Source organism: Biomphalaria glabrata, chromosome 10 (genome assembly GCF_947242115.1).
Source record: "Biomphalaria glabrata chromosome 10, xgBioGlab47.1, whole genome shotgun sequence".
NCBI classification, from domain to species: domain Eukaryota; kingdom Metazoa; phylum Mollusca; class Gastropoda; family Planorbidae; genus Biomphalaria; species Biomphalaria glabrata.
The window spans coordinates 7,948,088-7,974,439 of record NC_074720.1 but is presented as its reverse complement, the minus strand read 5'-3'; the positions used below and the strand labels follow the sequence as shown (position 1 = coordinate 7,974,439).

General features: G+C 36.5%; 1 protein-coding gene across 18 annotated transcripts in view; it reads right to left on the bottom strand.

Moving 5' to 3' along the window:
* LOC106072940 (serine/threonine-protein kinase BRSK2-like) overlaps positions 1-26,352 on the bottom strand; it is a 173,537-nt gene that overhangs the window by 95,382 nt on the left and 51,803 nt on the right. For all 18 annotated transcript variants that reach the window (XM_056045388.1, XM_056045395.1, XM_056045399.1 and 15 more), the window contains exon 4: positions 15,900-15,985. In XM_056045388.1, the coding sequence (XP_055901363.1) occupies positions 15,900-15,985 (86 nt within the window). The remainder of the gene's footprint in view (positions 1-15,899; positions 15,986-26,352) is intronic.

The window sequence follows — 26,352 nt, the reverse complement described above, 5'->3', positions numbered from 1 at the left end:
AGATGCTTTAGAGAGAAACAGATTAGATGCTTTAGAAAGAAATAGATTAGGTGCTTTAGAGAGAAACAAAAAAAGAGCTTTAGAGAGAAATAGAAAAGATGCTTTAGAGAAAAAAAAAGTGCAAAGGGGGAATTCCCAAGTACAACTCTTGTTAACAGTTTAAAGAGATTCATCACATGCCGGAGATTATATTAATAATTTGATAATTCACTGAAGAAACATCTGTACTCTGTCAAAACTTCTTTAATAAACTTTTCAGATTACATATACAATTAACTTCTCAATTCAATAACAACTTGATTTAATGCTTCATAAATTAAAACTCAAAGATACAACAACAACTTCAACTAGTATAACTTCAACTAATGGACCCGCAAATATTTAAACTCGTACGAACACAAGACCGTTACTGAGCAAAGACCGTTACAAAGCCAGGACCTATTACTCTACAAAATCGTTTCAAATCGAGGAACCCGACTAACTCTCTTTCCCCTAATTTATACTTTTCTCTATCGTATTTTCCAGAATCATAGACACTTCTCCCCTAATTATTTTATTAACTGTGACCTTCTAGAAGCTGACGTATGCTATTCCCCCCCCCCTTTAACCTCTTTTTCTGATTGGATGACCAAAATTAACTTGTTTACTCTGGACAGCACTGACTTGACCTGGGCTTCCAGAAACTGGTCGAAATAGGTCACAGTCGAGACTCGTGACACATTAATTTTTTTTTTCTAACTTAGGACTTATCTTAAAAATACTTCCACTATATTTAAATGCCGACCAAAATAAATTTCACATAAATATGAACAAAAGAGCGAAATAATAATAATATGCAATGCGACGGCTAATAAGGAGAACAAAAAAAATGTAATTAAAGATTGTATTGCCTTATAACATCTAGTAATAACAATCATTTAAAAAAGAGGGGGCCCTCAGACGGCATTAGATGAATCAAGATCTAGACCAAGTGGCGCCGATCGATTTTCTGCATCGGGAATCTTAAACAAAATGGATAATCGATTCCGTGGAAAACCAGGAGTGTATTTGCAGGGGCACGAAATAAAAAAAGGATTTGGGGGGGGGGGGGGGGGAGAGAGTGTAGCACTGGCAATAATAATTAAAAAAAAAAGCACTGCATATCGATACATCTGCTGTTCTGAGCATGAGATAATAAATAAAGTAATTAAATAAATTACAGCTTTTATATAACGCTACTTTCATGCTCGCTCAGAGCGCTATTGTCCAATTTTATTTGTGTACCAGTGGAGAGAGGGGGTATCTGGGAGAAGGTTTTCCGTGTGGCACTCAGTAAACACAACTCGAGTCGGGTGTCGAACCTCGAGCCCCCTTCAAGCCAAGATTAAGCTTACTTAGCCTCTCGACCAAGCGTGCAGTATGAAGTAGAGGACAATTTTTATTGTCTTATAAAGAGAAAAGGGGAGAGGGCGGTCTGAAGCAGAACTATTCAAATACAAGTTTATGTTGACTTATTACCGCTGTACGAGCCTACCACCTTTTAATATCCCTACCTTCGAAGCATGGGCCACAACTCTGGTGTTATGCGGTGTGAGAGTGTGTTTCTAAATGACGTTGAGAAGTTAGTGATTGGTTGGTGACTAGGTAGTGAGAAGGATGAAATGTGAGCTGGTCGTGGTTTGATGCGTGGTCGAGATGCTAAGTACGCTTAAACTTGTCATGGTTTGGCTATTTAACAAGGGGGCTGGAGGTTCGACACCCGACTTGAGTAGAGTGGTGTTTACTAAGTGCCTAAAGGCAGCACGGAAAAACCTACTCCCATATACCCCCTTCCCCCACTGGTCCACAAATGAGATTGGACCATAGCGCTATGAAAGTAGCGCTTTATAAAAGCTGTAATTTATTGCAGATGCTGAGAAAGGCAGCCGACCCAGATATATGAAGGAGAAAAGACGCGTTTTTTTTTTAGTGAGTAAGATTTTGTTCAAAATATCATTATATAGTATTACTCTGTATGGAACCTTGACAGACCAAAGAATGAAGTACCACTGATTTTGTCTCACTAAAGAATAAAGTACCACTGATTTTGTCTCCCTAAAGAGTCAAGTACCACTGATGTTGTCTCACTAAAGAATCAAGTACCACTGATTTTGTCTCACTATAGAATCAAGTACCACTGATTTTGTCTCACTAAAGAGTCAAACCACTGATTATGTCTCACTAAAGCCTAAAGAGTCAAGTACCACTGATTTTGTTTCACTAATGCTGTCTTAATGTGTTTGTCTAACTTTGCTTTATCTTGGTCTGAATCAACAACATCAATGTGTGTAAAGATAGCACCTATGTTATCCACCAATGTTATCCACCTATGTTATCCACCTATGTTATCCATTACATCACGATTTCCATGTTTTTATCTTTAATCTCTGTCGCGCTTCTTCACTCCAGCGGAACCTTCAGTCTTAAAATCTTAACTGCAAGTCCCCGAAGTACTCCGCCCCTGATGCTTTGTTCCGATGTCAAGCCCTCCCAAGCAGAACAAAAAAAAAAAAAACCACATTAAAAACTATACTTTAAGTCCCAAAATACTCCGCCCATGATTGTTGGTTCCGATGTCATGCTCTCCCAGGAAGTACAAAGAACCTCAGAAACGAAACTTCAACTCACCGAAAATACTCCGCCAACGCTGCTTAGTTCCGATTTAAAGCCCGAGCCCCCAAGCGACAACAGTTGTCTTTAAAAATAAACTTTAAAATTCAAAATACCCAGCTCTAGGGTGTTCCGATCGGTACCAATAGTCTCAAAACTAAATTTAAAGCAATTCCCCCCCCCCCAATACTCCGCCCTTGGTGTTAGGTTCCAATGATTTAAAACAATTAGCTCTGCATTTATATATTCATATCAGTTTCTCAGCACATACAAAAGTGTTTCTGATCTCAATCGTATAGCTTGTTATTATCAGCGATTTCTAATGTCAATATTAGCTTACAATTTCAGAACGAGGGTTGAGATGGGGGGGGGGGGTGATCGTTTTCTAAAGATCAGAGAGGAAATTCTCGCCAGTTTAATCCACCCCCTCCAACACTCACACGCACGCACACTACCACACAAGCTAAATTCTATTAGCGTGAGTTTTGATCTAACCACGCACATGGGCAAGTGCTGCCATAGCTGGGTATTTACACCTAGATCTGTGTATTTTGATGCCTTAGTTTGTTAATCTTGATAACGCTGCTATTTAAAATTAGTTCATTGTCACATATAGAAACCATTAAGAAAATATTTTCTTTTAACTGCCAATTCTCTGCTCCCCCTCCCCAAATGAAAAATGACTGTAAAAGTCATATGTTTCTATCGCCGACTGCTGGCGATGGCGTCATGTTGCCATTACAACGACCAACCGCCTTTTCTATACCCTATGTCAGGCAACCTTTAGAGTTGGGTGGACTCAGTGGCGTCATAAAAAACAAAATCGAAATTCAAAATCCCAATTCTCACTGGGATTCGAACCCGAGATTTTTCTGTTCGGAGGCAACCAGGCCGTATTTTGGAACAGCAATGTTTCTCTTACATTTTCTGTTTGGTTTAGTTACAGCTTGCACTATAGCGACTGTACTCGTTGGAGCTGTAAGGATGAGCTATTAAAATAAAGAGAAAAACATAACAGTATGGGTAGAGCTGAGTTTAAAAATATGTATATTCTAAGTTTATTTTATTTTTTTGTCAGCGTGGAGTGACAGCGCTCACAAGGGAAGCAGACGAAGTCTTAAAGTAATCGATGAACAGCAGCTCAGGTTCAGACAAGCTTGTGACAACCGGGGACACAGGTGGGGGGGGGGGTTGGAATCAATGGTTGCCTGTGTGACAAAGTCGTTAGATTTATGGAGAGTTTAGTTTCCGAAAGGTAGTGGCGCAAACGTCTCGTGTTGCATAACCTTGAAAGGTCAATGTTTGACACACTTTTCAAAGAAGCTTAGACGCAATAACATATTTGAACCTCTTTAAATACTTAAATATTAACGCATACATATCGACCGTCATTCCTCTTTAATTGCTGGCATACAGATACGAGGATAGCAAAGTGTTTTGAACGTCGATAGAATTACAAACTGAGTTAGAACGGTCGTTGCGGGAATCTAAAGACAGCTTATCCAACCAAACAGTTGTAGGCGTCAATTGAAAAATAAAACTTGGACTTAAATAAACCTTGAACAAACTTCTTTTAAAACAAACATGAACTTCGCTTTTATTGCAGATTTTCATGTATGGAAATACTATAAATAGAAAAGCTTTTTATTGTATCCGGTGCGAAAAATTTAGAAAATGTCCATTAGCTATTTTTCTACATTTTTAAGCACCGCAAGATAAAATCTCACTCGGTCTATTGAAATAATAATACAATTAGAGCTCAATTTTTTTTTTTTTTTAATTTTTTTTTTGCAACAGTGACGTTCCATGTATCGTCCTTGACATTGATTAGTTTATCGTGAAAATCTCCAATTAACAACTTTTTAATGGGGTTATATTGGCGAAGCAGAATGGGAGCCTACTAGTAATAATATGTTTATCAATTTGTTATTGTTCCATAGTTTATTGTTTCATAGTTTATGGCCTCGAGAGATGGTTTGATTCAGTAATACGAAACATTTATTTGGTTAATTTTAAGACTCGGGGGAAAATTTGGAATACCAGAAGTAATGAATGCAATGGTGAATTGTGGGTCGTGTTTCTAGATCAAAGATTTGTTGAGCTACTTTGGTTGTTGTGTCTCGAATTTAAGTAATTTAACTATATGTCTAAGTATGTCATCGATAGATTAACTGTCTCCTGGGCTGACGTAGATGAGAGAAGGAGAGAGAGGGGAGAGATAAGAGAGAGAGAGGGTAGAGAGATAAAAGAGAGAGAGAGAGAGAGAGAGTAGCTGACTCAGATGGGCATAGACAAAAATAGATTTAAAGAGGCAGGGACTGAGAATTGAGAGAGAAACATATATATATATAAATATATATAGAGAGAGAGATAAAGAGAGAAAAATAGAGTGAGAGAGATAAAGAGAGATAAATAGCGTGAGAAAGATAAAGAGAATCAGAGAGATATAAATAAGTGAGAGAGATAAAAGCGATATAAAGAGAGATAAGGGGAGTAAGAGAGATCAAGAGAGTGTGTAAAAGAGAGTAAGAGAGTGAGAGAAAGAGAGAGAGATAAAGATAGTGAGGGAGAGAGAAAGAGAGTGAGAGAGATAAAGAGAGATATAAAGAGAGAGATATAAAAGAGATAAAAATAGATAAGGGGAGTGAGAGAGAAAAAAAGAGAGTGAGAGAAAGAGAGAGAGAGAAAGAGACTCTTTATAAGGGGAGTGAGAGAGATAAAGAGAGTGAGAGCTATAAAGAGAGTGAGAGAGATAAAGAGAGTGAGAGAGATAGAGTGAGAGATATAAAGAAAGTGAGAGATATAGAGTGAGAGATAAAAAGAAAGTGAGAGAGATAAAGAGATTGAGAGATATATAAAGAAAGTGTGAGAGATAAAGAGAGGGAGAGATAAAGATACTATGAGAGATAAGGGGAGTGAAAGAGATAAAGAGAGTAAGAAGGATATAAAGAGATTGAGAGAGATATAAAGAGAGTGAGAGGGACATAAAGAGAGTGAGAGAGATAAAGAGAGTCAGAGAGATAAAGAGAGTGAAAGAGAGAGATAAAGAGAGTGAGGGAGAAAGACAGAGAAAGAGGTAAATGAGTAGATGAAGAGTAAGAGACAGAAATCGAATTGAGAGATTACACAAAAAAATTGACATAAGCCTCTGACATTTCTTCTATGTGTAATCGATCACGTGATTGTCATAGAGTGTTGCATTTTAAACTACAAACAAACAAAAAACTAAAAAAGTCACAAACTGAGTAGGATTGACAAAAAGCAAAGTTCAGCTGACAGGATTGCTTAGTTTTACTTTTCACTCACCACGCTATTTTTGTACAAAAATAACACACACACACACATACAGAGAGAGAGAGAGAGAGAGAGAGAGATAGAGAGAGAGAAAGAAAGTTCTAAGTCATAAACCTGTCATTCAGTCAAAAAACAACAAACGCCTGAGATCTCATCACTTTACCAAGTTCCAGTATTACGTTGTCCTGGAAACGTCAAAGTTCTCTGATTTCTTCCTAACAAGTAGCCAGTCAGACAGTTTTTAATATACCAAAAAAAAAATCCTGTCTTTGTCGTTACTATTATTAAAGGACATTTTATTTTTGCAATCTAAAGTGTACTTTTAGACGTTTAGACGATATACAGGGTTAAGAATACTGTACAATGAATTGGTTTTTTGTTTGTTTTACATGCTTTTAGATGTCCCTTCAGAGTTGAAAATTATTACATCCTAGCTTAAATTTCCTGCATTATGGCAGTGGACAGGATTCGAACCCGGAACAATCGAGATGACAGTCCAAAGCGAATATCACACGACAAGCAGCCATCCATTGCTTCAATCAATTTAGTAAATAAACAAAAAAATTCATTGTAGAATTATAGAATTATTATAGACTATGGACAGACATAACTTCAAATATCTGACTGATTGGAATATCGAAAATTTGAAATCAATAAACCACAAGGTAAACTCAAATTTGACAAAACAAAAAATACAGCCAAATTCTGTTAATTGTTCAAGCAGAACAACCGATTATTTGAACAGAATCCTAAAGAAACCAAAACAAATCTTATTATAAATAGAATCAAGACTCTGGTCCCAAAACCCTCCTATAGAAGAAAAACTGTACGGAGAACTGCCTGATCTGAAATCACTGCGCGGTTCATCTCAGATATAGGGTAACTGATCAGAACCCTGCAACATGTAAACTGAGAACGAAGAAGAAGAAGATGAAATCTATCGCGTCCCGATGTGTTCCGATTCAACGGGATTCTACTTTTTTTTTATTGTTATTTTAAACCATGAAGTCGAGACTAGTTCATTCCAAGGTAATACACAAACTGAAATAACGAATTGTCGACAAAAAAAATATTAAGAATATAAATGTACACATAATGAATGTGTGTTTTAGTCTTGGTCCTGTTTATAAAGCTCCTACAGTCTGTCTGGTTCAAATCTTGTACATGTTAATTCTCCCACTTCCCATTCTCGGATCAAGTTGAATCTTTGCATTATTATTCATTGTGGATGAAGACAAAAGAATCAATAAAAAGATTAACCAAATTGTTAATTAATTCATGGTAATTTATCAATACATTTTTATACAGAATAGAGCTTGAGACACATTGAGCTGGTCATTCATCTGAATTAAAACATGACTGTAGACTGACTTATCATGAAGTTCACCAACACCCAGCCCAACCCCCCCCCCCTCCCCATCCCGCTGTGCTCTAGGTGATAATTTTTTTTTGTTCACCCAGCAAATTCGTTTCACTGGCATTCTGATAGTGTAATATCACGTGATGTAAGGACTGGGAGGTATCATACCCCCCACCCGCTCTCAGCGTAACTAAACTTTATTGACATAACCTTTGTTTATTATGACTTCGTATGCCTACCCCGTGGCATAATGGATTGCCACCGTCACGTCAGAAAAGAGAGAAAAAAATGTCAGCGGCAAAGTCATCACCCCCCCAAACTCGCACCCACCCCCACCCTCTCCATCTCCACGCCGTTTCCTCTTCCATCAGAACCTATTTCTGAAAGTACTTGTTCTATCCATGTATCCACAACTCTCCGTACCAAACACCTTCTTTCCAAGCTTTCTTTTACTTTTTCTCCTATTGCCGTTTCAGAGTAAACGCAAATATATATTCCTTGCAAGCTAACAAAAAAATAAAATTATTTCAAAATGAACAAGCGAAATATAAAAAAAAAATTCTTTTAAAAAAAAAAGCTTATCAAAGAAAAAAAAAATTCCGCACTTACCACTTTATCTCTCAATAATGTACACATTATTTACCTTATTTGAAATTAAACAAAATAAATCATTACCAATAATTAATTTACTAATTTCTTAATTTAATTTTTGAAATGATTCGTGTTTCGTTGGTACAATAAATAATTGTTTCAAGTTTCAACTTGATCCGAGAATATCGGTGTGGGAGATATAACGTGCTCAATCATTGAAGGGAACGAAACCCTACATATTTAGCCGTATCCGTGAATACTGAAGGATTAATTTCCCTTTTTGGTATAAAAAATATAATTAATAGACTAATTGGTCTTTTTTTGAAAATTTATTTATGTGTTTTCTACGCCAATGAATAATTATGCAAGGTTTCAACTTGATCCAAGTATGAGTACAAACAAGACAGATAGACAGACAAACAAACATACATATAGATAGACAGACAGATCTATGATAGATAGATAGATAGATAGATAGATAGATAGAAAGATAGACAGACAGACAGATAGATAGATAGATAGATAGATAGATAGATAGATAGATAGATAGATAGATAGATAGATAGATAGATAGATAGATAGATAGATAGATAGATAGATAGACAAACAGAAAGACAAACAGAGTGAGTTGATATAATCTTTGTAAAAATAAAACCAGTTTTAAAAAAATCGTCTGCATATAAAGGACGTAAGCATATCTTACAACCCTTTCAGATGTTGTTTCCTGATAAATTGGGAAAAGTTCACAAATTAGAATTATCCAGAAAAAAAAAAAAACAAACAAACAACATTTTATCTAAAGCTTATTAGAAATTTTATCATTTTCTGAAATTCTGTAATATTTTAAAGTCATTAATATGTATGGATTCCTCAGACGTTATTCTTACAGATTACAAAAGTATTTTTTATCATTTTAGATCCTTCTCTTTTGATAATAGCGACTCTCTTATCTTATCTTATAAACCACGGGTGTTCTGTCTAAACAGTGCCCGTCCATGTGTCAATCTAGACGTGCGTGTTAACTACAGACTTAAACTCTGCGAAGTCATTGATTCTTCTGGCTGATTCAGGCAACCCGTTTCATGTTCGAATGGCGCTAGGGAAGAGGGATCACTTGTAAGAGTTCGTCTTAGCATATGGAATAAATAATATGCTATGATATTTGCATCTTTCTGAGTATTTTTTTAGGTTGTGTTTTTGTAATTGTAAATTGTGGTTCAATGTTTTATGTAGTACTGTTATTTTTCTTTACAAACAAAGCGGCTGGCTTAAAAGTAAAAAAATATAAATAATCAATAATCAATAATAAATAATATATAAATAATCAAAGCTTTCATTACTCCCCAATAAGTCATTCACATTTCTTTAATTAACAAAAAAATCATTAAAAGTATATTTTCTAAAAGAGACAATTTTTTAATTGTACGACTTCCTGTATGATATAATAAAAAAAAAAGTTTAAAATAAATAAATATTTGTTTTAAACGGTTAAATATATATATATATTTATTTATTTAAGAATAAAAAAAAATACTGCATATCTTAATAGATGAAGTCTAGGACTGTTACAACATAAACACAAACCCAAGGAACTCTTCCAAAAATAGTTCTTATCTTATAAATTCAAATCTAAAAAGATACAATCCTATCACAACAGACACATGAAATACCTTATATCTTAAAACGTTGTCTCTGCCATCTCTAACTAATACAATCATCGTAATGGGGCAACATCTAACAAATGCAATGTTATGTCTTTCTTTTTTATTCAGAATTTTTCAGTGTTTTTCTTTCAATTGTTGATTTATGTAAATATTATTTTTGCATAATTTGTAAAAACAGCAGTCAAATTAGAGAATGGACCAAAAAAAAACAACAAAACAAAACAAAAAAAAAAAACCCGAACTTTGTCCGGCTATTTTAATCGATAAAACTCTATCCATATGATATGTCCATCTCGTCGGACAGACGTGCCGCGAGTTCCAGACGATCTTATCACAGACAGGGGAGACAATTCATTTGAACCTCAATATTTCAAACTATTTTCCCCCCTTTTTTCGATGTTCTAAACCGGAAGTGTGATCGAACTGCATGCCTCTGAAAGCTCGAAATGGATGCTGGGTCCACGTCATGAGTTCAGAAGGTCAAAGTTTGGCAAAGTCATTTTCTCGTTTCGACCAACCCATTCTTAAACAACTGATTTATTACTTTAAAATACAAGAGGCTGAGGGGCCTAAACCGTTTAGCTTCGGCTCAGACACCTAACGGAGGGGATTGAGTTCTAATCCCGACTCGGGCAGAGTTGTATTTGTTAAGTGCCTAAAGCACAGACATCTTCTCTCAAATACGCGCACCTCCGCTAGTTTACACAAGTGCACTGAGCATGCTATAAGCATAAAATATATGCCATATAAAAGAAATATTAAAAAAAAAATAGTTAGGCCTAGATGTTTCACGTATATTAATAAATATCTAATCCAGTGAGGCCCAACCTACATCTTCCGGGCCATATCTTGGCTTGATCTGGTCCTATCAGGCCTCTGGATTCCTCCTGGAGGAGCTACTGAATTTTTTTTTTTTTGAGCTGTTAAGGCACGTGACAGCCATGTCGGGAAAGTGCACGAGCGTTCTAGTCTATTAAGATAAGACTTTCAAGTTATGCAAGGTTGTGTTAAGTCTTGCTACGTGTAGGTGGTTAGCCAGCAAAGTGAGTGCAGTAAAAGTTTATATCGACTTCAATATTGGGTCAGACTTTTGTTTTTTAAACTCTGTCCCGAGACATTCAACTTAGAACCAAATGGACCTCATTCACCAATCGTAAATTTAGCCATTTAGCCACGTCATAATATTGATAAAACAATGAAACATACGTATCTAGTGACAGCCACTATGGATTTACATAATTTGTATAGAAGATATATAGAGTCACGTGGCTAAATGTTGTTTGTTTACGATTGGTGAATGAGGTCCATTGAAATTTAGCTGTATTTCTGTGGACCTATAAATGATACACGATTATATATATTATATTAAGTATATATTAAGTATATTGTAGAGATGCACTTTAGGAGGGGACTGCTAGTGAAAGCACTTATATGACGACATAAATTCATAACGAGACTGTAGATTTGATATAGATAAACGGAAAGTTGAGGCTAGGCTTTCATGGAGCTAACTTTGTTTATTGTAGTGGCTGGGACTAGACTGTTCCCGTTCTGGATTAAACGGTTATATTTCTATTTAAACCTGTTGATTTTACTTTACTGTGTCTTGATCTAGAAGTTAACTATTACGAACTCACAAGTAATGCTACGTGTACAGAAATACGCCGGAGGCGCGGTGGCTGAGCGTTAAAGCGCTTGGATTCCGAACCGGGGACCGGCGTTTGATTCCTGGTGAAGACTGGGATTTTTAATTTCCGGATCTTCAGGCGCCTCTGAGTCCACCCAGCTTTAATGGGTACCTGACATTAGTTAGGGAAAAGTAAAGGGAGTTGGTCGTTGTGCTGGCCACATAACACCCTTGTTAACCGTAGTCCACAGAAACAGATGACCTTTACATCATCTGCCCTATAGACCACAAGGTCTGAAAGGGGAACTTTACTACTTACAGAAATACGCAACCTATCTTCTGATCAGTAGAAACTCTATAGACCCAGAATAGACATCTTCTCTACAATACCTATGCCACAGACAATGTTTACATAAGTGATGTTAAAATTATACAGCACCAAGTATGTATGTGGAGAGCGAAGCTGACAAAAAAAAAATAGCTGTGGACAGCGAAAAAGCATTGGCGTCAGTTCTGGAAGAGAAGGGTGCCAAAGAAAAAAATGACTGAGCTCTCTACGACCAAAGAGAATGCCACCTTATCCTGCCTTAGATGTGGATGGGATATTGTCTATTTAGAATAAGGGCTCTACAGTCTACAGTCATATGAAAAGTGTTTTACGAGATGAACCATAGGTGTTCTACTACAGAAGGAGTTAAACTGTAAAAGCTCTTACAATATGCAATTTTACCTATAGGATTAAAAACCTTAAACAAATGTAAATAGCTTTGACTGTTTTAAAATCAGTTTTGCCAAAGATTACACAACTTTGATGCATAAGATTCTATTTCGGGGCAACATTTCTATTTAGAGTTATCTGGAAAAGGTGAAAATAGATTTACAGTAGAGGCATACAAAACAATGCTAATATTCTCGTATAACAGGTAGCCGAGTAGAGCACCTAGTCAGGGCGGGAAGGGAAAACACAGGTAAAGGTCAAGCAAGCACGACAGACATAAATACACACTCAGGTGCTCACATACGCTCACTCGCAGAAGCACGCGTAGATAAAAGCAATGCGAGACCATGATCACACAGCACTAGCATTGAGTGACGACACTTCAGGAGGCCACCTCGACTTGACATAAGCAATAAGACAGAACAGGTCGGTCTATCAGGTTGTAGAGATACAACATATAAAATTTATCAACACAATAACACAGGGATTGGTTTACGGCACTGCTAGACTGTTTCAGCCAACAAGGGCGTCACCCTTACGATGGGACCTCCACATTCAGTAAAGAATATAAACTTTTTAAATAAAATATGCATATTAATGATATGGAAATAAGGGAATTAAGGTTAAATATAGAAGTACTCTAATTTCTTCATTAACAAATATGACCTATGATTTATGAATATTATTTTTGATGCATTTACATTACAATGACGCTTGAGGAGAGTGGACCCTTTACGAAAATCTTTCACCGGGCCCCAGTTATTAAATTTGTATAGCTGTTTATAGAATTATTAGGTACTATAAAGGCGAAGGCCAATTAACACAAAACTTTATGCCGTATAGCACCGAGACCACTCGTTAGAGAAGGCCTCTACACTGACCTTCGACGTCGCGACCTGTGGGCAGTTAAGACAAATAACTTGTTGCCACGTCGCAGGTCATGACGTCAGACCTGTGAAGTGGCAACGTGACGTCAGACCTGTGACGTGGCAACGAGCTATTGGTCTAAACTGCTCACAGGCTGCGCAAGAGCAAATATGTATATTAAGAAACAAAGAAAAAAATACAACATTGACGCAGCGTGAGAGGGTGCGGCGATGCTCTTGATTGATGGGGCGGCAAAAATCTTTTTGCTGCAATTAGTTTGTATAATTTTTAAATCATAGTTTATTATCCTATATGTGCCAGGTGTTTTATGTTTGACTAGGCAGTAACTATGCCCATAATCAAACAGCTTTGAACAAGGACCACTCACAACAATTTTTTGTGTGTTCTTTTAAAAATTATATCTCGCACACACAAATACAGACAGACTTTAACAAAGCGATAACACCTCCACATTATTTTCGCAATTAACAGTAGGAAAATAAAATAAAACAAAGACAACAGGCGTATAGAACAAAGAAATCAGAAAACGAATAATTCTTTAAAAAAGTTACGTCATCGCCACTCCCACAACTAGAGACACTTTCGTTGAAGTATCGACCAGAAGTTATTACTGCGAGACTATTTATAGAACTATTCGGTCCAGAACGTGAACGCACGCTTGTCAAGAATTGATCAGAGATAGTCGTAGGGTTCCATATGGGTAATGGTAGCGTCTGAATGTCACATCATATGGCACGTATGTCGTGTGAAATGTCACATCATATGGCACATAGGTCGTGTGAAATGTCTCACGGCGCCTTTTGAAATCCATATTTGTTAGTCCCCTGCGAGGCGATGTGGGTAGATGTAGATCAGTGATGCCCGACCCAGGCAGCGTTGGTAATGCATCAATGATGTAGATTGTTAGTGTTTTCTGCCTGTTGCCTGCCTTTTGTTAATAGGTCTGTATTGATGCATTTTTCGTGTGTTTCTAGGTTCATGTTGATGCATTCCTCTTGTCTTGCTAGGTCTGTGTTAGTGCGTTCTTCATGTCTTGCTAGGTCTGTGTATTTAAGTGTTTATGTCTCCCGAACTACAGTATCACCTTTAGTAAAATCACTAAATTTAGAAAGCCTTCAGGACAGAAGACTCAAAAGTAAAGTAGCAATTATACATAAAACACAGAACCATAATCTTCAAATACAAAAACAAATTTAATAAAATACTCTGAAAGACACAAAGATAAAGGCACATTCCTCGTTCCATATGCTAGGACAAATTTGTACAAATACTCCTTTTTCCCTAGTGCTATTAGAGCATTGAATGGGTTGCCTAAGACAGCCAGGAAAACCATCGACTAGGCGGAATTTAAGTCACTAGTCGACCGGCGGCGTAGCATACACCGCTATTTTGCAGGGCCGGCCTTAGGCCACCGCAACATATGCGACCGCAGTGTTAATCTAAAAAATACTTGCATATGATCACAAATGACGTAAACATATTTCCCAACTCTCTCCATCCCTTCCGGCTTCCACCTTTTTAATCCCACTTCTATTCAATATCCACATTCGCACCATTTTCATTCACACCATGCTGCGCCACGACCGTAACACAGAAATAAGAGAGTGATCTTTCCTTTACTTCTTCTTCTCGTCCAAACTCTTGAGGGAAGAAGAAAATTATATATATACATTGGTCAACATTCTAGATGCATGACGCGTAGGACGTAGTCATCTTCTTTTCTGAAGTAATGTCTGTATTATATAAGAACTGTTTTCTTATTTGTGTGTTAATGAACTCTGTTTAAATAGATAGATAGATAGATAGATAGATAGATAGATAGATAGATAGATAGATAGATAAAGTACACCTTTAACAACTTAGGATATATAAGACAGATGATGTAAAGGTCATCTGTTTCTATGGTGAACGAAGGTGCCAGCACAATGACCGACACCTATTAAAGGACGGGTCGACTCAGTGGCGCCCTAAAAATCCCGAAATTCAAAATCCCAGACTTCACCGAGCTCAGCCACAACGCCCACAGATAAACAACGCACATTTGCGATATTGTTTTCACATATACCACGCCCTGAATTAAAAATAGTGAAATCCCCAACTGTAAATAGATCTAGATACACAGAAAAAGTCATAGACTCATGCTAATTACTATAAAATGGGGACATTTCCTCCGACCGAATGAATTACGCATACCAAGAGTTGCGATGACATGGAGGCCAAAACGAGGAAAGCGCAAAAAGGGACGTCCTCGTATAACTTGGTGTCACACCTTCATGGAGGACCTCAGAGCAGTGGACACCAGGTGGTAAGAAGCTTCAGACATTGCAAGTGACAGATCTTTGTGGAGACACCTTACCGCCCAGTGCGCCGAGAGGTGCGGGAGGACCTAAGTCTAAGTAAAAAGACATCATCAGCGTACTGAGAACCAAAGTGTGTTTCACTAATAGTCGGTGATGTAAATTATTTTCATGTCAGTCACTGTTTTATTAATAATAAGCAGGAAAACAAAGCAGTAACCTTTTTTTTTTTGGTGGACATTGAAAACTATTTCATCCTATCAATAGTCCGGACACTTATTACTATCTACTTTAAACAATAATTTTCTAAATGTTTTTCTCTAAAGAACAAAATAACATTAACTCGGAAAAATTGATTTAAAAACAACAACAATCAAACTAATACATAAAATTGATGTGTTTTCAAACAGAAAAATTGTTTTTTAAATAGTTCAAGAAAATAACTGATATTCTTTTGTAAGTGTTTAGAAATACGGACATAGATATCCGAATCACAAGAAAGACGACGCCTATTATAAGCTATCCCGACAAGATATCCAACAGAATGAGACAACATAGGTTCCAAAAGCTGAAAATTGAAATCTGCCCAAGATATTGGCCCTAAAACACCCCAATAGAAAGAAAACTATATGGAGAGCTCCCTGATTTTGAAACCACTGCGCAGTTTATCTCATATATTGGTCTAGTCATCTGAACGCCCCAACATAATAATGAAGACAAAGAAGAACGGATATAGATTAGATCTGGATCTATATCTCATAGTGTGAAGGTTTGAGTTAGATGAGCAGGACATTTAATGAGGAGATGAACTTGAACTGACACAGATACTTACAAGTATTTTTTATTCTCATAGACGTCGTATAATCCAAGAACGTGTGGATGTTCTATCAGCTTCATGATTGCTATTTCACGCTCCACCTGAAAAACAACAAGAAATATTTGTTGAAATATACAAATAAATGTACTTTTGAGATTTAATAAAGATCAATGTCTCATTGATAAACGTAATATCAAAATACTTATTTTGGTAATACAATACACCTTAGACCTCTGTAATGGGACTAGGGAAATGGAAATTCAAAGAGAATTGCGCTTTCAGAATTGTTGATAAAATCAAGATTTGTGGTATTGTCTATACCTGTAATCCTTTGTTCTATTGTGAAGACCAGTGGGAGAATATTTTTGTCAAAGCCTCAAACTTAATTAAACTTTATCAGCACACAAGGTTCTACAATATTTGGTAGAGCTGTATTGATAAATAGTTTGGTCATTCCAAAGATTGTCTATTTAGCTAACATTACAGAGCCACCTCCTAAATTCATAAACAAGCTGAACAAGTTAATTAGAAGCTTTATATTTAAAAACACTATTAGGAGCATTAAGCACACTACACTCATTCAAAACAAAGAGGATGGGCGGATAAACTTGCAAGATGTTAAAACAAAAATACAGTCGCTAAGGCTAAAATTTGTAGGTCAAGTAGTTAGGAACCCAACAAACTTTCCCTTGACAATTTACTATTATGGTTTAAGATTAAGTAGTCTTCTTCCAATACACAATGATACTCCTCACTATTTTGGTACAGTCACTCATCCATTTTACAGATCTATTTCAAGAATTTGACCTGGTAATGAACATTTAATACACAACAAAACCAATGAATCATACACAACACTTAAAAAGCTGTTACAGGAAAGCCTAGTGAATAGGATTAAGTGGGGGAGAGTTCTTGGGGTGACAAAATTCAAGGACACATTCATAAACCTACACAGTAAACATATCCCACCAAAAGCTAGAGAGATTAGTTATAGACTTATCTTTGGGATGACCCCTATGGTTAGAAGACGGGCAAATGACCGTGAATGTATATTATGCCACCTTGAAAATGCTGATAACGAGAAACACATGTATTTGGAATGTCCATTATTCCTTCAAGTTAGAAGTACTGTAATGGACCTATTGGAAGCAAACTGTGGCAATTATGTAAATGTTAACTTGTCTATTATTTTAAACAAGCTGCCAAAACTAAAAAATAAAATGATACATAACTTTAACTTGATTATTGTTTCCGAATACAGGAATCTTGTTTGGGCTAGCTGGCTCAAATGTCTACATAATAATAAGGTGTTTGATCCTAATCACTTCGAATTAACATTTAGAAAAATAATGGACTTTAGGGTAGAGAATTATCTAGTTTGATTTTCATATACCTGTATAATGCTCATGTAGTTTTTCAGAAATAGGGTGTTGGGGGTCAGGGATATCTGATATTGTGTTGATTGTTCTGGAGTAGAGGATACTTGTATCATTTTTCTGTCTTTAGGGGGTTCATTGGTTAAATAGTATGTCTTTGATATTAAATAATATTTCTATTACTGTTATTATATTTTTAGGTTAATCACTTGTCAATTGTTTATGATTTAATACTTGTGAATTATGGTAACTTACAAATAAAAACATATTAAAAAAAAAAAAAAAGCCCACAAAAGAAGCAAGATGGCCCATAAAAGAGGCATATAAAGCCCAAAAAAGAGGCAAAGAAAAGAGGCATAAGGCCCAACGATTCCTATGATGATAAAGCTAAAACTGAATAGCGCAAATTCTGAGGTTTCCTTTAAAAAAAAAAAATGAAAAAAAAAAAAATCAAAATACTTATTTTGGTAATACAATAAACCTAAATCATTTAGAATTATGTTTCTCGGAATTATGAGCTTCTATAGAAACTAAAGACAGTTCCTTTCGAAAGAATTCCAATATCAAGGACCTGGTTCGTGTACGAACATGTGTCTATAACAGAGGACAATAGACAACCTAATGATCGTCAAATTGGAATAATTTCTGAACAATGTTAAATTTTTGTGAAAACATGGAACCCTTGCCCTACGTATACCTTCATTCTGCAAGGCATATTGTTAATTATAAACAAGACATAACTTAAGGTTCTAAGCAACATATAACATATTGTTAATTATAAACAAGACATAACTTAAGGTTCTATGCGAGACATAACATATTGTTAATTATAAACAAGACATAACTGAAGGTTCTAAACGAAACATAACATATTGTTCTAAACGAGACATAACATATTGTTATAAACAAGACATAACAGACACATATAGGCATAGTGCTAAAGGAAACGTGGCGCAACCTCCTACACAGACAGACGATCATTTGTAAAGAAATGACCTGAACAGTGCCGTATTTACACTTGATGAGCCTAAGCTACAGGGACATTGGGCCCCTTTGGGTCCATGTATAAGTCTTTACTTATTATATCAATGCTGTATATTCCTGGAAGAGGGGCCCTAAGCTATTGCTTGTGTTGCCTATAGGTATATCCGCCCCTGGATCTGGATAAGTATTCCATTTAAATGTGTATTGATCTAGTAAACTGTTTAAAACGAAGCGACCAGTGGCAACCAATTACTAGCCTCTACTACATCTTCCTAAATTTCCCCATTCGTCTCAGGCTCTAACGAGACGGTCCTGATGTCAGTCTATTGAAACCCGATTATGTCATATGCTAGTTCTAAGAGATTAACGGCACGAATAGACAGACAAGATAATGCTCTGAAGAACACATTATGTCAGAATGTAAAAGAAAAAAAACCTCAAAAACGTATGCATTTTGGAGTTTTAATTCCTAACCAACTCCAGGGTTTATGACATGTAGATTACTGGGTAATGCGGCAAGTTAAACATGGGTTTTACTTTGTAACATTTTCTGGGATGAATTTACAGTAACACCTCAAATGTTTACGTACAAATAACACAGTAACAATATATAACATATTAGTACATTTCAAAGATAAAACAAAACAAAAATTTACACAAATCTCTGTCTCTCTCTCTGGCTCCCTCTCTCTCTGTCTCTCTCTCTGGCTCCCTCTCTCTGTCTCTCTCTCTGGCTCTCTCTCTCTCTGTCTCTCTCTCTGTCTCTCTCTCTCTGTCTCTCTCTCTGGCTCCCTCTCTCTCTGTCTCTCTCTCTGGCTCCCTCTCTCTCTGTCTCTCTCTCTCTGTCTCTCTCTCTGGCTCCCTCTCTCTGTCTCTCTCTCTGGCTCCCTCTCTCTCTGTCTCTCTCTCTGGCTCCCTCTCTCTCTGTCTCTCTCTCTGTCTCTCTCTCTGGCTCCCTCTCTCTGTCTCTCTCTCTGGCTCCCTCTCTCTCTGTCTCTCTCTCTGTCTCTCTCTCTGGCTCCCTCTCTCTGTCTCTCTATCGGTTTCTTTGTATCATTCTTAATCTTCACCCTTATGTATTCTCCCTTTCTATCTTTCTCTGTTTCTCTTCCTTCCTTTTTCTCTCCTCAAAACTCTCTCCCTCCCTTTTCACAATAATTAATTGTAATAACAAAACTGAATCAATGAAAACAAGGTAACAAAGACAGTTTGTGTGGAAACACAAACTCAAAATCGGCCCCTGAAGTGGTCCACCCAGGCAGGTAAAAAAGCAGGTATCTATATTTTCAGAAAGAACATCAGAATTAAATTCTATCAAAGACAAATGACAGAGAAGAATGGAGAAAGAAGGTTGACAGATCCTTTGTGGTGCCTAAACGGTCCAGCAGACCAAAGGATAGGTGAAAGTGAATGTAAAGTTAAATGTGAACCTGGCCTAAACTGATGTCTTATAATAAATATTTAATTGATCTAATTATTTTGTAAAGGGTCAATCTCTTATTCAAATCCTCAAAAATGTGTAGTTCTTCCCATTGTATACGTTTTTATGTGTTTGAAAAAAAAACATTTTTATATTTTGCTTGTTTATTCGTATACTTTGTTCTCGCCCCCCCCCCCCACCTTCTAATTGCTATGCCCATATTTCTGGCCCCTGTGACGAACCAGTTTCGGTGACATTTATGGCACGCCTCTTCACACATACAAACATAAGAGCACCTTACAAACCTTTGACCAAATATTTGGCGTGGACTAAGCCACCGGTGTCAACCTAAGGCCGTCGAGTCAACAATCAGAAATGGAAAGTTTTGAACCAGCCATCTCTTCATTATCCTTTATCCTTCCCCACAGTGATCCGTGATAGTAATACCGTGGACAAGGTAAAACAGTAAATCATCCAGCGAATGAAGCTCTTTACACCAGTGACCGACTTTCATCTTGAGCTAAGAACGCGCGAGTTACTCTTACTGAAAACTGTGCGTCACTTTATGAAGCGACATGTGAATAACACTAATCAGATATGGATCCCAATTTAAAACGGACAGCAGTCAAGCATGTCCCTGTAGCTACAGTGTCCGTTGTTTAGCTGTTACAGTGAAGGGACTGCTGGTCAGAAATCTGGAGGTGAGGACGGCTAATAATAGACCAACTACTATGCCCTCAGGATTTCGGGAAGCTACCATGAGCTCATAATCTTCCAAGAAGACTTAAGCTTCTCTGTCGATTCGATTTTGAAGCCAGCGCATAGGAGCTCTCCTTGACAGAAGACAAGAAACAATAGTAGAACTCTTTTAGATCAAAACTATGAAACCATAAAAAGAAAAAGCAAATCTTTAAAAAGGAAAAGAAGAATTATATTGAGCAAACATATTGAATGAAACCATCACAAAAGTTGTTCTTTTATTACTTTTAAATTGTAAAGTATTTTTTTAATAGCTTCATTCGGCTCATTTCTTGATTTCTGCAAACTTTTATAAATGAACTACAAATAATGCACCTTAAAATATCAAATATTTTGATAAGGGATACTTTAATGAGTAGCATACAAGTCTTAACTTCTTATCAAACATGTAAATAAGGTTTACATTTTTAGCTGACACATTCATAGCTAATATAAAATACTGTGAAAATGGTTTTTGCGTGATGCTATATTTAAATAATACTTTTAAAAGAGATAAGTGTTGATTTCTATTCGAGACATACAAACATACTCCTTACACTGTGCTTTATATATAAGATGGCTAAGAAACAATTCTCTCAGTGGACATCTCAAGTTCAGATTTAAAAAGGGAATTAGTACTAGTACTAGTAATGTTTTAAAGACCTAACTCATTGTTTAAACTTGATTCACCTTAAGTTTTATTGAAGCAACAATTGGCAGCTCTTCATCTTTTACCTGCTAGTTAAACGACGCCGGCAGTACAAACAAACGTTAAAACTGGCAAACTAATATTGATAAAAGCAATGCCAAGGCAATCCCCAGCTCTACGTTATGTTGTGCCTGCCTGGAACTCCTCAAGATACAACAGCTGAGTAGCAGAAATCTAGCTACAGGAAGGAGTAAAATAGTATGAATGATGGGATTGACGGTGAAAATGTTGATGGTGAAAATGTTGGTGGTGAAAATGTTGATGGTGCCAGAACCTTTCAGTGCTAAAATATGTCAACAAATGTGCTCGGTAAAGGAAAATAGTTAAAAATAATTTTTAAAAAATCTGGCTATAGTTTCTTGACTTTTGTTAGTTTGCTTATTTAAAAAACAACAACTTTCAAACTAGTTGACTGATATTCCCTTACACTTGATTTACTTACGAGTTTTTATTCTTCACGCAACAAATGAAACCAAACAAATGGAGTTGAAAAAAAGGTTACTTGTCTACAATTTGTTTTTAACCTTGCGTCAAAATAAACGAAAGAAGGCGGGGAATAGAAAACAGAAGAGAAGAAAGAAGAGAAGAAAGAAGAGAGAAGAGAAAAGAGAAGAAAGAAGAGAGAAAAATTGAAAGGGGGAAAACGTTAGAAAAAAATGGCGACCAAATGAAGCAACAAAACTATTAGTTTGACATTAATGGTCTCAATGCGCGACTGACACGTATCAACAAAGACATCTGTTGAATGCTACTGTCAGGAACACAGCCGCGGAGGGTTGTCATTATAACGGAGCATTGCATTAAGGCGCACTCCATCAAATCTTGAGGTTGGGCTTCTCAGCAGCTCTGTTCTGGCCTTGTACAGAGAAAATCTCGGAGCATTTTTATTTAAAATAAATCATCAATGCTAATGCTAAGAAACATGAAATCCAAGTTCTATTAGTTATATATTGAATGTCGAAGTTTAATTTTTTTTGTTGCTTTCTTTAAACATAAATGAACATATATTCGAAGAGAGAAAAAAAAAGTCCCAGCTGTTAAATGCAATTTTCGACTACCTTTCCGTGCTCAGTCATCTCATATAATTTTACAGTAGATCGTACTAGTATAAAAATTTTGGTCTATGGAATAAGAAATGTACCTTTATCTTTGTGGCTTTCTGACTATTTTATGAAGATATATATTTTTATTTGTAAGTTATGGTTCAATGTTCACCAACTCCGTGGAACACCGAAGCGCGTTTAAATTTTTCGCTGAAGATATATATATACAAATATATGACATTGATAATATAAATTCATAAGATTATAGAAACTATAACACAGTTACTGAATCACGGGATGTAGATTAGAACGCAAAACATTCAGCAGCGCACACGCAACAGACACTATAACCTGTATTAAATCCACGATCTCCTTTAGATTTTCTATTGTCTACAAAAATAATAAGCTCGTTGAAAATAATAATGAATGCAAATTTTAAAAGACATAATTTGGTAGAAAAAAAGAAGCTAATCCATCTGTTGACGTATCATCTCTTCTAAGACATCTTTAACACAACACAAGACGTAAAAGATCATTAATCTTTGATTGCTATAATAAATTGAAAAAAAAAAATACATTTCTGTCTCTTTCTCAGTCTCCTTCCCTGCCCCCTTTCCCTATAGAGATACCTACCTCTCACATACCTCTCTTTCTTTCCCTCTTACCCTACTCTCTTCTCTTTTTTCACACTCTCCTTCTCTCCCTTATAATCTCTCACACTCTTTATATCTCTTTTTTCTCTTTCTGCATTTCTCTCTTTCTATCACTCCCCCTCCCCCTTAACCCCTATTTCCATACCCAGTGCGGCCGTTCTCATTTTTTTTAAACTCGACCCCCCCCCCCCCATTTTTCAAATTAGAAATTTCATTCTATGATTTAATGAACCCAACGCTTCATCAGTTTACCAATCGACCCACTTCGTCTCAATCGATCAGTAGATAACATGTCTATTCCCTCTCTTGGTGGATCACTAATGACAATGTTCTACGTCTAGGTCTCAATCTCAAGCCTAAACCCTAGCAGATTATAAGCGATCTATGAAATAAAGGGAACAGTCGAAGGTCGATCTCTACGTCCGTAAAACCTGCCTCTCTCAAAAGCTGTACTTTCTTAAAAACCTCCATTCCTAGTCTTGCTTCTGGTAGTCACGCCTATGAGCGGCCTGTGTCGCTAAATCAAAAACTTTTACCCTTTTGATGAAACAAATAACTTTTCGCGCTTAAGTCCTAATCATCCTAGACATCTATCTATCTATCTATCTATCTATCTATCTATCTATCTATCTATCTATCTATCTATCTGTCTGTCTGTCTGTCTGTCTGTCTGTCTGTCTGTCTGTCTGTCTGTCTGTCTGTCTGTCTGTCTGTCTGTCTATCTATCTATCTATCTATCTATCTATCTATCTATCTGTCTGTCTATTTAATGAACCCAACACTTCATCAGTTTACCAATCTATTAATCTATCTATCTATCTATCTATCTATCTATCTATCTATCTATCTATCTATCTATCTATCTATCTATCTATCTATCTCTCTCTCTCTCTCTCTCTCTCTCTCTATATATATATATATATATATATATATATATATATATATATATATATATATAATATATATATATATATATATATATATATATATATTTATATATATATATATATATACACACACACACACACACACAAAACTGAGCTTTTGGTCACGGCGTGACACACAAAATCAATTTGTCTGCACGCGTACCGCACATTGACAGTCCCTGTCCCGGACACACACACTTATCTCGCGCATGCGTATCATTGACAAACTTAATTGACTTTAAATGATTTAAAATCTATTTTAATAATGTTAACATCTCTACATGATATCAATGATGGACTAAGACAGCTTTATGAAACCTTGTAAAATTCTACTAGATCTAGCTCCTTATTTTTGTTTGTTTGTTATCTCCCGTTGAAAGGACGTTTCAAATGACACAGAACACATGCACTACATAGAGAGCTCCCAAACATCAGGTTGAAATCAATAAATCTGTGTCTCGGGGGAATCCTTGATGCATTAGAAAGTTTTAATAGAATACTAAACTATCAAGAAGGAAAAAACAAACAACTAAAGACGAGATGTATAAATCTATCACAAAGTCATTCTGTTGTTAGAATCTGTAACTGGAAACTAGAGCATTTCAAACGAAAAGAAAATCAATGAAACTTGAGGGAGTTGGGGGGGGGGGGGTGCAAAGATTCTAAGGGGGCGTAATTGATGACTTAGTCCAAGTGAAGTTTCTTCGGCTCTAAATGTACTTGGGAGGGGGGCGTCTAAAACTCTCCTAGCTTTCTTTATATGTGCTAGACAATGTTAAGTAGGCATCTGGTCACGCGGAAGACAGGGATTCGAAGCCCCTTGATTTAGAAAAAAAGAAGTGTTTTAGTCCTCGGCCAACAACGTCTTCAAAGATAAGTAAGACTAACATTGAAATAATTACAGAATCTGTAAAAAAAAATAGTTTTTCAGTTCAGACCTTGCGATGTAAGGGGCAGATGATGTTAGTATCATCTGTTTCTATGGCCAACGGTTAAAGAGCAGGGTGTTATGTGGCCAGCACAACGACCAACCGCCTTTACTTTTCCTCAACTTATGTTAGGTACCCATTAGAGCTGGGTGGGCTCAGAGACGTCCAAAGATCCCGAATTAAAAAATCCCAGCCTTCATCAGGATTCGAACCAGGGACCTCGGTACTGAAGCTAAACGCTTTACCGCTCATCCACCGCGCCTGCCAGCATCTGATATTACTAACAAAATAATTTTATAATTAAAATAATCACAAATAGGGACTTGAGTAAATAAACAAACAACAAACGATTTTGTTTCATATTCCATATGCTATGACAAATTCGTACAAAAGCGCCTTATGTCTGAAAAAACTATGACTTAGCAAATTTTCTAATTAACATGCATGAATAAATTAATACAAGTATACGCCTAAGACGTACTTCTCGTTATGAAGTACTAGCCGGATATGACCCGCGGCTTGCGGGCCTTAGTTCCTTCAAGTTTTTCTCTTTCGCCACGAAAATAAAAGTAGTTTTGCGAAAAAATGGGTTTGCCCTTTAAGCCAATACATTCATATCTAATATAAAATGCTATGGAAACGGGTTTACCCGATTTGTCAATAGTTTGAAAGTATTTCAAATACCGTGTTAGAGGGAAAGAGGTCCGATGAAAAGTAACTAATAATTTTGATATAAAAATGAACCGTATGTTAATATCAGTGATATTTGCAAAAATCAAACCATGGAAGGTTCAAGCCTGTAGTTATATCACATTGATTGTTAAATGCAGTTCATAAACTGAGATAGGAATGTCGTGCTGTAATATTTGCTAATAAAACTAAATTTCGACACATGCATCGATTTTACGGGAGCTTCTTTCTACTTGATGTATTTCAATAATTGGTTCCTACAATTGACTCAATTGAGCTCACTGGCTCATGACTGGATCGATACAATCTGATGACTGAATATGTCAATGTCACAATCTGATGACTGAATATGTCAATGTCATAATCTGATGACTGAATATGCCAATGTCACAATTTGATGACTGAATATGTCAATATCATAACCTGATGACTGAATATGTCAATGTCACAATCTGATGACTTAATATTTCAATGTCCTAATCTGATGACTGAATATGTCAATGTCACAATCTGATGACTGAATATGTCAATGTCACAATCTGATGGCTGAATATGTCAATGTCACAATCTGATGGCTGAATATGTCCATGTCACAATCTGATGACTTAATATGTCAATGTCACAATCTGATGACTGAATATGTCAATGTCACAATTCGCTCCCTCTCTTCACTTTAACGTCAACGGATCCCAGATGAAATTTTGGATTCGAACTTAGAACTTGGAACAATGTGCTCAGCCACCATGTTGCTATACCGGCAATTTTTCGTATGGCTGCCTGGTCGTGCGGTTTGCGCGCTGGACTGTTGTTTGGATTTATCGATGTTCCCGGGTTCAAGCCCTGCCCGCTCCCATCCCCCGTCGTCCTGCGGGAGGTTTGGACTAGGAAGTAATCTATCTTCAACTCTGAAGGAACATCCGACACAAGTCAAACATTTTACAAACAAAACATTTGTTTAAATAAGTAAACCTAGCTGGGCCAACGTGAAATCGAATTTCGA